General features: G+C 43.1%; 1 protein-coding gene across 1 annotated transcript in view; it reads left to right on the forward strand.

Moving 5' to 3' along the window:
• The first annotated feature begins 5,826 nt into the window (after nucleotides 1-5,826).
• SNTA1 (syntrophin alpha 1) overlaps nucleotides 5,827-12,626 on the forward strand; it is a 108,505-nt gene continuing 101,705 nt past the window's right edge. Inside the window, exon 1 of the mRNA XM_089514101.1 lies at nucleotides 5,827-6,491. Within this exon, the coding sequence (XP_089370227.1) occupies nucleotides 5,933-6,491 (559 nt within the window). The 5' untranslated portion in view covers nucleotides 5,827-5,932. The remainder of the gene's footprint in view (nucleotides 6,492-12,626) is intronic.

Genomic DNA, 12,626 nt, shown 5'->3' on the forward strand with positions numbered 1-12,626 from the left:
AAGGAGAGTGTGCCAGTACAGTTATAAAACAGGAATGGGGAAGGGAGGACTAATGTTTGCCATGAATAGGAGTGGAGGGGGAGATATAAAATTACATCATAGAAAAATTACTTTTTGGACTGCAATTCAGATTGCATCCACACTGCAGAAATAATCCAGTTTGACACCACAAATTCCATAGCATTGAGCTATGAGTCAGTTAAAGTGGTGTCAAACTGGATTATTTCTGCTGTGTGGATGCAGCCTCAGAGAACCTCTGAGCCTGTCTGGATAGTTATAAACCATTTTTTAAAAATAATAATAATAACTTTTCCAGCCTCTGAGGAAAGCCCACTTTCCTGTTACATTTGTCTTCACAAGGAGATGTCTTTAAATAGTGGAACAAGGGGGTTTAAGTCTTTTTCATATGCAAAGCACTAAGGATCCTCCTGTTTAGGCAGCTGGGGCAATTTTACACTACTTAACCTACAACCTAAATAGCTAAGGATGCGGTGCAAGGTTAGACCTTGCAAAGGGGCATGTTAAGGGGCAATCGAAATGTATCTGGTTGGCTCTACCTCTTGTGATTCCTTGGCTTGTGATCCTGCCCTACCAGCTCCAGTGGGCATCAGCTGTCACTGATATAGTGTTAGTTCCCCACCCTATGCCTGCTTTTATAGCTAAACTGGCAAGACTGTTTTAAAAATAAGCATGTCAACCACTGGAACTATGCTCCATGGAATTTGGGTGTGAGTGCTTCCAAATTAATACAGTGCAATGCTCTCCCACTTTTCCAAATGGTGAGAAGTAAACCACTGGGTGGAATGCTCATCTGTTTAGTTGCCTTTGGAAGGGGGTCACAGAAACATTACTGTTGTTTTATTCTGCTAACAGTTGTCTAAACACATCTGGGCTGAATGCAGTTTGAAAAAGGCCTGCAACAGAAACCCCAAGCCCACAGTTTCATGATCAGATTTCTAGAGAGGCATCCAGTCTCCCAAAATGCTATTAGCCCCAACTCACTTCTCTGATTCCGATGGAAAACTACTGTCTACAATTCTCACTTCACATCTAACACATGGCTATGGGGAGAAATATGAGCAATTCATCTACACTAAGCATCTTTATTCTGGTTTTCTAGGGACATTACCCAAAGTTTCCCTTACGAAGTCTCTGGCAACTTTACAAGAGACAAACATAAACATCTGTCTGTAGCCATTCTGGCAGACTAACCCATTCCTGTGCTGTCCAAACCTTCTGTCTCCTAATACTGTTTAGGACTGGGCTGTGACTCATTCATATATGCATCTACTCTGTCTACTATTTAATATAAAGGCCAATTAGAGAGGGACTTAGGAGTGAAAATGTACTCCCCCCCACCAAAAAGCTGTGACATGGCAGTAAAATTTCATCTAAGTTGTTGCTTCATCATAAGACTGCTTGGGAAAGACCTCTTCTCCCCTGTCACTTTCTTCAAGGAGAGGTTGTTAAGGCTGCATCTACTCTGCAGAATTAATGCAGTGTGACACCGCTTTAACTGCTATGGCTCAATGCTATGAAATTCTGTCAGAGAGCTCTGGTACCACAGTAAACTATAAGTTCTAAGATTCCATAGGATGGAGCCATGGCAATTAAAGTGGTGTCAAACTACATTAATTCTGCAGTGTGGCAGCAGCCAGTAAGCTGGAAAAAATAATCAATCTCTCCCTCTCTTCCTTTGAGCAGAACCCAGAAACATTACTCTACCTCCCTTGTGTAAGTCAGAACACTGGAGCTGAACAACTAGAATCTTCGAGCTGCATGCCCTGAGGAATTCTGGAAGGTCAAAAAAGTAATTTTTCCAAGCTCTGCTTTGGACTGCTCCCTCCACTGCCACCACTCCTCTCCCTTAGCAGCTGGTGGAAAGACAGACTTGTGCACTTTTGGGAGGGAGGTTAAAGAAGAATGATATGTGGAGTTTTTTCATACTGCACAATTTTAGTAATTACAGTACAGGGTACTTTAACAGCCATGGATCCACCCGGTAGAATGCTGGGATATGTAGTGTCAGAAGCCATTTAGAATTCTCTGGTAGGGACTTCCAGCTGCCTCATCAAATTCCAGGATTCCACATAATCCAGCCATGACAATTAAAGTGGAATCAAAGTGCTATAACTGTGTAGTGTGAAAGATACTGCAATAAAAGGCTTTCTTTTTTGCCAATTCATTTCCTGGTGCAGATCAGAACACACATAACTGCTATTGGATACACAGGGCAAAACATACAGGCACTATTGTATATTTCTTCCCAGGTGGCTAACAGCAGCTCCTACATGTCGGATCTAAACAACAGAAATAGTTTTTGGGGAAGTAGTTACGCCTTCTTCTTTTCCCCAACATTAATGTCCCCAGTCCAAATTACCCTTCTCAGTATACTGGGATTCCAGTCACATCTTCTGTCCTCCGGACATCAGAGGAAGTGTGTGTGTGTGTAAGAATGAGAGATAAAAGAGAAGAGACAACTGCCTATACATACAGGGTGTGATAGCAAGCAGTGTATACACTGGAGGCAGCTGGCTAGGTGGATACATAAGTTAAGCATCTCTGAAACCATGGAGCCCAGAGTCTAAAATTACCTTAGTGAACAATAATAGCAAATAGCTCCCTGGTCCATGTACTGCTGCTACAATAAATCTGTCACCACTTTGTCAAGTAACAGAAAATGCTGGATGGACAAAGAAGTATATTAGCCCAGGTTACAGGACCATGAACAAGTTGGTGTACAGCTTATAACATGCTCACCAATACATAAGACCCACAAGGCCACCCAAAATAGGCGAGTACAGAGAGCTATGCTTGGACTAATGATTGTTACAAAAGTCCCACATTTTAATGACCATGACCACAAGACACAGAACCTAACTGGCCGTCTGAGGATGAACTTGAAGACATTTGCAGCTTGCTTCTGAGATTTTGGTATTCTTGGATCACATCAGTTCCTTCCTCATCATTCATTTCTTCCTCAGCAATTCTGAAATGGGAATTTGTCCGGGTGAGATATGTTGCCTTGCTAGAATATTCCAATGAAACAATGTTTTTGAGCACCTGAAAAATGGTTTCCACAGAAGCAAGTGAGGACATCTTTGTAAAATAAATTTCCTTTATATATTCTGCAGCATTTTGAGGGCTGTATCTGTTTGGTTTTTTTCTGACTGAGATACAGAGGCTGTGAACAGCCTTGAAGTATCCTAACATGACAGCCTATTTCACATACATGGTTATGAAATTTGTAGGATACAAGCTTTCTTACTTTGGAACCATACTGAACATACTTTGGCTAGCGTTTACTTCAACACACTGAAAAACATACTAACTGGTACCTTCTTTGAAACAAAACGTTTATGATAAATGTTTGCCCCATTTTTCATCCAAGGAGCATGGACCAGTGTTACCCAAGCCCTCTCACCTTTACAACAACCTTGCAAGAGAACATCTGACACCAGGTCATCCAGTGAACTTTGTAGTCAAGTGTGAATTTGAATGCACAACCTTCATTCAACACTAACCGCTACACCATGCTAAATTTCCATTTTTAAGATAATAGAGAATGTATATTGTGAAATTCAAAAACTCTTCAGTGGGTAGTGCCAGCCACATGACATAGAAGCAGCTTTGCTCTCAAAACTTGATGTGGCAGAGCAGAGAGCTATTATTAAGGTTTGGATTCAAAGATATACGTTAGCTGTGTTAGTCTGTAGAATCAATATGTAGAGATCTTGTAGCACCTTTGAGACTAACTAAAAGAAAGAAGTTGGCAGCATGAGCTTTCGTAGACTTCAATCTACTTCCTCAGATGCATTTAAGTAGTACAGTACACCTGCGTCATACACAGGCGTGCTATATATGTGGCTTTAACCATATGTGGGAAGCTGCATGAGAGCGCACGGGGTGCAAGGGGCGGCACATCCCATTGGAATGAATGGGGCGCACGCCCATGGCGCCGCCGCACTGCTGCATGCATGAGCCCCATTCATTCCAATGGGGCTTGAGCATGTGCGGAATTCGGCTTACGCGGGGGGTCGGGAATGGAGAGCGTACTGTAATATGAAACAAATGTACCTATATGATTTCTATCTGACAAATGATGTGGCAGCCCATCCAAGGAGGGAAACAGAATGATCCACAGGGAATTTCCCTTGAATAGGGAACTAATCTTCCTTTTGTTGTGGTGTTAAATCCATGTTTACACTACCCAGTAACACTGAGGAGTTTATCACAGTATTGAGATCCTGCAGGAAAATGGGAGTTAAACACAATATAACACAAAGGAAACCAGGAAATGCCCAAAATTTATCACACGATGTCGCAGTTAACGGGAAATAAAGCAAAGTTAATCCGCAGTTAAAGTGGATGAAACCAGCAGCTTTTTACTTTCAGAACAAACCAAATTTAAAAAGCTGCTGGTTTCCTCTGCTTTAACTGTGGATTAACCTTGCGTTATTCCGTTTTAGCAGCAATAACTGATAAACTTTCCAAATTTGCTAGTTCTGTTTAAATTCGAATTGAACTTAAATTGCATTTAATTCCCGTCTTCTCGTGGGATCTCGCTAATGTGATAAAGCTCTGAGTTCTCCAAGTGGTATGGAATCTAAACAATAGCAGCAACAGAAGTGTCCATAACTTATAAAAGTCTGAAAGAATTATTTAAAAGGGTTCTTTTTATTTCCCCAAACTTTTCTGGGTTTGAGATCTGCTGGAGGGAAGCTGTGGGAAGGTATGGGAAAGTACCTTCTTAGCTATGGCCCCTCAATTGTGGGATTCCCTCCGCTTGGAGGCCCAACTGTGGCTTTATTTCAGCACCCTTTGGGGCTTCACTGATTTATTCCAGAATGTCCTAGCATACGGTTTTAAGCCTCTTTCTACTTGTTAAACCATTGGATATGTTTTCAGTCTATTTAAATTATGTTTATTGTTTTAAAGAGTTTTAAACTGCTTAAATCGATTTGATTTCTATGCCACCATGAAATATTATTGTACAGGGCAGGAAATACAGCGGGCCCTTGGTATCCACTGGGGTTTGTTCCCAGGACCCCCGGTGGATACCAAAACCTATGGATGCTCAAGTCCCATTAAATACAATGGATAGTCAAATGGTGACCCCACCCCCCCCTTTATATAAAATGGCAAAATCAAGGTTTGCTTTTTGAGCCGTGGATGCTTGAATCTGACTATACATTTTTAAAATGTGGTTGTTGGAAAGAGCATATGCACCAGAGGAGCCTTTCCAGTCATTTCCAGCACTGAAAAGTCTTTCTCCTTCAAAGCCACCCATCCTAGTCTTTTGTGGGTTTTTTGGGCTATGTGGCCATGTTCTAGAAGAGTTTCTTCCTGACGTTTCGCCAGCATCTGCAGCGCAGGAAGAAACTCTTCTAGAACATGGCCACAAAGCCCAAAAAACCCACAAAAGACTATGGATGCCGGCCACGAAAACCTTTGACTTCTAGGCACTTACAAAAGGAAGTGCCCCCCCCCCCCCCCCAATACACACACACAACTGGACCAGCAACAACTCTCCTCAACCTCCTAAGGTTTCTATCACACTCTCTCATGGAAACCCAGCTTGATGGGCCAGTCACAGTGACTGAGAGAGTGTGCATGTCCATGAGGAGGGAGTGTGTGATGGACACCCAAAGAGAGGAGGAGCAGGGCAGTTGTTGCTGAGGGCAACTCAAGGCTTTTCTGGTCCAGTTCTGTGTGTGTGTGTGTGTGGGGGGGTGTTGCCCTGGCCTTCCTCTGAGGCTGAGAGAGTGTGACTGTGGTGGGTTTCCATGGAGAGAGAGAGAGTGTGTCAGAAGAAGCCCAAGGCGAGGGGGAGGAGTGCTGCTGGTGGCTCCTTCACGACGACGAGGCTCTCCTTCTCCTTTTCCACAGAGAGGCCTTCTGCCACTTTGTGTGGAGAAACAGAGCCCCAGCGATGAGTCTGAGCCGGTCTTCCCTCAGAGAGGAGGGGAGGAGGGGGGGGAGGCGGAGGCGGAGGCCGCCTTCCCTGAGCTGCCTCCTCCTCCTCCTCTTCGCCGACAGGGGCGGCACCGTGGGCGGGAAAGCCTCGGACGGTGGCAGCAGGGCCGGGGGCTCCTTCGGCCGTCCCTCCGGCCGGGAGAGACCAGGAGGAGGAGGAGAGGGAGAGGCAGCAGCCGCGGCCGCTGAGGCGAGGAATGCTCTGAAAATGGCGTCGGGGCGTCGGGCGCCCAAGAGCGGCTTGCTGGAGCTGAGGGCGGCGGGGGGCGAGCAGTGGCTCCGGGTGCTAGCCACCCTCTCCGAGGGCGCCCTCAGTGTGGCGCCCCCCGGCGGCAAAGGCCCCGCCGAGGCGCCCGAGGAGGCGCCGCTCTCCCTTCAGCAGCAGCAGCAGCAGCAAGTGAATGGCGGCGGGGAGCCCCCCGGCGCCCTCTTCGTCCCGGACGCCCTCGCCAACGTCAAGAGGACGGTGCGGATCGTCAAGCAGGAGGTCGGGGGGCTCGGCATCAGCATCAAAGGTGAGGGCCCTCAGGGAGAAGGGGCCCCAAAGACTTTGCCCTCGCTCTGAGGCTGAGAGAGTGTGACTCTCCGCCCGGGGAGGGCTTCCAGGCTGGGATTGGAATCGAGCCCATGACTCCCTATGGGCAAGTATTCCTCAATGATTCCCTATGGGCAAGTAATCCCCATGGTTTTCAATGGGCAAGTAATCCCCCATGTTTCCCTATGGGCAAATATTCCTCATGATTCTCTCTCTCTAAGCAAGTATTCCTCAATGATTCCCTATGGGCGAGTAATCCCCATGAAACACTGAGCAATACTTGCTTACAGAGAATCACGGGGAATACTTGCCCACAGGGAAACACTGGAGAATATTTACCCATAGGGAAACTATAGGCAAGTGTTCTCCAGCATTTCCCCATGGGCAAGCAATCCCCTATGTTCCCCTATGGGTAAGTATTCCCAGCGTTTCTCTATAAGCAAGTATGTATCTCTATGGGCAGGTGTTCTCCAATGATTGTCTATGGGCAAGTACTGTACTGTCCTTTGTTTTAATACATCCCTTTTCTGGACAAGTTTCATCACAAGGGGGAAGGTTTGCTCTTGCTTTTCTCTGAGGCTGAGAGAGTGTGACACTGCCCAAGGCAGGTTTCCTGACCATGGCTGAGATGGGAATCGACCCTTGGTGTCCTAGGATTTCCTGTGCATGTTTCTTGGGGGGTGTTCGCTCTGGCTCCCCTCTGAGGCTGAGAGAGTGTGACTCTGCCCAAAGTGGGTTTTTAATCTGGGTCCTCCCAGAGTCCGAGGCTCAGAGTACTTTTGGGGGGCCTCCATCACTGCCTCACCCTGTGGAAGGAAGGCGACATTTTCACAACCCTGAGCAATTGTTTTTGCTTCAGTTGCAGTTAGGTACTATAATTTCTCTTTATTTATTTACTTTATTTAAATGCCGCCTTTGTTTCCAGCCGGGAACCAAGGCGGCTTCTACAACACATTCTACAAAAAGTTCAACACACATATAAAAATACACCACTTTAAAACACTCTAAAATGGATTGATCTAATCTGATTCAATTCATTGATTCATTGGCTTCTTGCAAGGGTGGTTGGAGCCTTGGACGTCCAGGACTCTGAGAGCACAGGGTTCAAATCCTGGCTGGACCATGTAAAAACTCACCTTGGACAAGTCAGACTCTCAGTCTCAGAGGATGGCAATGGCGAACCCCCTCTGAACAAATCTTGCCAAGAAAACACTGGGATAGGTTCGCCTTAGGATCACTGGGACTGCATCCATACTGCAGAAATAATCTGATTTGACACCACTTTAACTGCCATGGCTCCATGCTGTGGAATCCTGGGAGTAATAGTTTGCTGTGGCACCAGAGCTTTCTGACAGAGAATGCTAAATGTCTCACAAAACTACAGTTCCCAGAATTCAATAGCATCGTCAAACCAAATTATTTCTGCACTGTGGATGCAGTCTATGAGTTAGAAATGACTTGAAGGCACTCAACAACAACAACAACAACAACAACAACAACAGAAGTCTTAACCCACCTACCCACCCAGAGTTAATTTGTTTCTTGTTTTAAGCTGTGAAAGGCAGAGTCAGAATAAGTGGTCTAGGAAAGTCCCCTTTCCCAAAGAAGAGAGGGAGGCGATTGCCTGACCTGAGGCAATGCAATTCTGTGCATAGAAAGTTTGGAAAGAGCTCCTTGGAAGGAGCGCAGCTGCATTCCTTCATCACACCTAGCTGAGGCTGCATTCACACTGCAGAAATATTCTGGTTTGACACTACTTCAACTGCCATGGTTCAATGCTATGGAATTCTGGGAATTGTAGTTTGTTGTGGCACCAGAGCTTTGCTAGTACTGGGTCTTCTTAAAGTTAAAAACCACTTCTCAAAAGATCTATCCTGTTGCTTTGTGGTACTCAAACTTTTTACGTTTGGGACCCCCCCTTGACTTCTACATGCTGATGTCACACACACACACACACACACACCACTCAATGTAGTATATGAATAAAAACAGTTTGTTCATTTAGTGTGCGTATTTTCATTTGCACATTTATGTATTTTAATATTTTAACATTTTGCAAGGAAATAACACTGTTCAAATTAGAACAGTTTATTTAAGTAAATTAAATATTTAACACAATGCATGTGTAAAGTTTAAACATAAAAAATTTGGGAAGAGGAGTAGGGGTAGGGATCAGGGTCTCCCAAATATTATGCATCCCTTGAGTAACTGTTTGGGGGTCCCTTCCCACCATTTGAGAACCACTGTTGTATGAAATCATTTGTGTGTAAAGCAGTACTAACAGTGCAGTCCTGTACATGCATACTCAGAAAAAAGTCCCATTGAGTTCCCTTGGACTTACTCCCTGTCCTAAATAAGTGTGTATAGGATTGCGCCCTAAATAACTCAAAGAATGTGTGTGTGAAGTTTATGGTTTTGTGAAATTAGATACACTTAATTTTCTATTAATGTAATCAGATAATGCACAAGCTGATCTGTAAAACAGCACTGACAGTGTAGTCCTGTACATGTGTACTCAAAAAAAGTTCCATTGCATTCCCTTGGACTTACTCCCTGTCCTAGATAAATGTGTATAGGATTGCACCCTAAGAATGGGCAGCTGGAGTTTATGGTTTTGTGAAATTAGATACTCTTAATTTTCTATTAATGAAATCACATAATGCACAAGCTGATCTGCTGGTTAGCTTCAAGACTTTCAAAGCCCATGTATGGGAATTGTGATTAGTCTCATAAAATGGGAGAAGCTATTTGTCTGACAACATTGCCAAAGTCGAGTGGATTTTGGGAACCTTTCCAATTCTTTCTTATTCTCCCACCCTTAGTCCACACAACTTTAGAAAACACAATTTTGGAAATACAAATTTGGATAGGTGTGACACTGAGCTCATACCAACTTTTTGGCATAACTGGAGTTGTCTTCATCAGTATGGCTGTGTGACCTGTGAGTCAGTGCAAAAATCTAATATGCTGTCGATTCTAAACTTGATGTAAAATTGTTTTTTTAAAAATAGAACTATTCTTGTAAAAGAAGAACGAGAGCCTTGCAATTACAGGCTTCATAATATACAGTTTGTCTAGTAAGCGTTGTCTGTGTGGGGGAAGAGTACAGTAAGTGCTCCTAATAAAGAAGGAGATAGCAATCTGATATTAGTTATCTACCGTAGGTGTAAGTCTCATCAATTTTAGTGGGACATATGATGGAGGATTGTGTTATTAAAAGCATAAAATCGAACCCTGCAGAAACATTTCTGTCACAAATGACACAAATCAAAAACTGCAGGACCATCTGCAGAATTATCATCTGCATCTTGTTTATTTCTTATCTGTACACCTTTTTTGTAGTGTGTATATCTTGCTGCTGGGCTTGACACAGGTTTTGTGAGGTATGAGAATGTGAAAAATCAGGCATACCTTTGCATTAGTCCTTTTTCAGTCTAGCATACATTTCCTGTGAGTCTAGATAGCAAGCAATTTTTTTAAAAATCGGATAAACATTCTAAGAAATTAAGGTTTTTCATTTGAATTGTAAATATTAGAAATGTAGAAGATAACGTGTGTGTACTGTGTAGACCCAAAGGAGAGACAGTGAGAACCTGATGGAGAGTCTGCGTGGAAAATGGGTAGGTCATAGTGACATAATTGTAAAGAATCAGGATCACTAAGATGAGATTCTTTAAACTAGTGTGAAGCCATACTCTATTTGACCTTCAAAATTAAAGGAGACAGCACACCTTATGGAAAACATGAGTTTACCTATTTTTAGTACTCCTTTTCCTGCAGTAGTAAGTGTAGGAGAGATTTATTTCCCCATCTGTTCATAATAGTTTATTTGGCCTTCAAGTGGAAGGTGAAAAGAATCAACATTCTTCAGGCTTGTGCCTCTGATGAAGAGGGTTCTCTGCTCACAGAAGTATATGCTGCAATAATTCTGTTAGTATTTAAGCTGCCACAATGTGCTTCTGTATATTTGGTGCAACAGAAGAAGGCAACTACTTCTGTGTTACCTCTTTAGCAGCATTCAGTGACTTGAAGATCCTATGAGTGGATTTTAGAACTGCATGAAATCAACTAATATGACTTCATAATTACTGGTATGTGACTGCTGAATGTGGAGATCTATCCTTAATATGCAGATACAGTGGTCCCTCCACATTCGCTGGGTTATGGGTGAAGGACCCCCATGAATGTGGAAAAACTGCAAATAAAAAAAAGTTATTCTTTTTACCCTTGAGAACACCTCTCTAGGAATTTCCAGGTCCTCCAGTGCAACTCTATGGTCACCATCTGCCAGAAGTTGATCATAAAATCATGCTGGAGGACTTACAAATGCTTAGAAAAGTGTTTTCTCTAGGAACATCTAGGTTCTCTGGCACAACTCTATGGTCAACTTCTGCCAGAGTTTTGCTGGAGGATCCAGAGATTCCTAGTGAGAACATATTAATCAAAACTGCAAATAATCAGATCTACAAATGTCAAAATCACAAACGTTGAGGACCAGCTGTACTTTGAACTTATAGCTAAAAATAGAACATTTATGTAGAATCCTTATAATTCTCTCCCAACCCAACTACTTTTTAGATTATTCAACCTAATTTATAAACACACTTTATGAAAAAACCAAAAACTTGCTGGTTTTTTCTGGGTTGGAAAATGTTTTGTTTCTGTTTTTTGTTTGCTTTTTTTTAACTGGAGAAAAATTCAAAGATGTAATACCCTTTATCAGGGCTGACCTTAGACACTTTGCTGCTTGAGGTGGAATAGTGAAATGCATGCCCTTGCCTCTTCTCTTCCCAAATCAAGGTTTATGGTACCCAGATCCAGCCAAGTTGGATTCCGAGTGGTGGAAATGAAGGTTGATGGTCATCCTCTTCATACTTGTAGGCTCCCAAAGGCATCAGCTGAGCACTGTTGCAAGCAGAATTTAAGACTGGATGGCCCTTTCCTTCAAGGATTGCTTTTATATTTTTAGCCACAGCTTGACACATTTCCGGGTCTTTCAATATTCTAATCATATTTTGGGATTATAGAGAGCAAGACAATCCCTGTTTCTTGAGCATATCAAGCAACCATGACAGCCTTATGCAGAAGAGATTCTACAAGTCACTTGAAATTCCTAAGGAAACCCAGAATTTTTCCTGTTTAAGCACTGTGTGTTAAGATTGGTTTAATATCTGTATGATGTGTTTGCTCCTGTGGCTCATTGGGGGGTGCTGGTGTTGAATTATTTCCATGGGTGCATTAGGTGTTTTCCTGTGACCATACCATGCAAACAAAACATCTGATCTGACATCAGTTTCCCCACACAGTGGGAGCACTGCTGTAAACTTGTTGAGAGCTTTCCAAAATGTATTTGGTGAGGCTAGCATGTTATAGTGGTTTGAGTGTTGGACTACAACTCTAGAGACCAGGGTTTGATTCTCTCTTCAGCCGTGAAGCCCACTGGGTGGCCTTGGACAAGTCACATACTCTCAGGGGAGGACAATGACAAATCTCCTCTGAACAAAGCTTGCATTCTTAAAAAATGACTTGAAGCCAAACAACAAGAACAACAGAAGATAACTACTGAGCCTGCATAGTGCAAGCTGCCAGGTTAGGTGATTTCTCTGTCTTCCTCTAAGATAGAAGAGGTACAGCTTGCAAAACAAAGAGGTCTCTCACTTTGAGCTAGTCTACACAATTAAAATACAGTTGGCTCTTCTTATACACGGATTTTTAATACACGGATTCAAGCATCCACAATTTGAAAATGTTCAAAAAAGTATAAATTTCAAATATCAAACCTTGATTTTCCATTTTTTATAAAGGACACCATTTTGCTATGTCATTCTATTTAATGGGACTAGAGCATACACGGATTTTGTTATAAACGAGGGAGTCTTGGAACCAAACCCCAGAGTATAACAAGGGTCCACTGTACCATTTGAATAGAATGCAACCCAGCCACACTTGATTGCAGGAGTTTGGACTTTTTGACCCCCTTCCCCCAACTCCTTTAACTCTGCAGAAAAAGGCTTTGTGGTTTTTACCAGACTATCCATGGAAATCTTCAGAAATGCATATTATTGCATATGTGGCCATCTGTTTCGCATGTGTTCAGATGGTTGCATGGTGAATA

The sequence above is a fragment of the Sceloporus occidentalis genome, unplaced genomic scaffold, assembly GCF_023333645.1.
Source record: "Sceloporus occidentalis isolate IW3139 unplaced genomic scaffold, rSceOcc1.0.p SCAF_3, whole genome shotgun sequence".
Taxonomy (NCBI): Eukaryota; Metazoa; Chordata; class Lepidosauria; order Squamata; family Phrynosomatidae; genus Sceloporus; species Sceloporus occidentalis.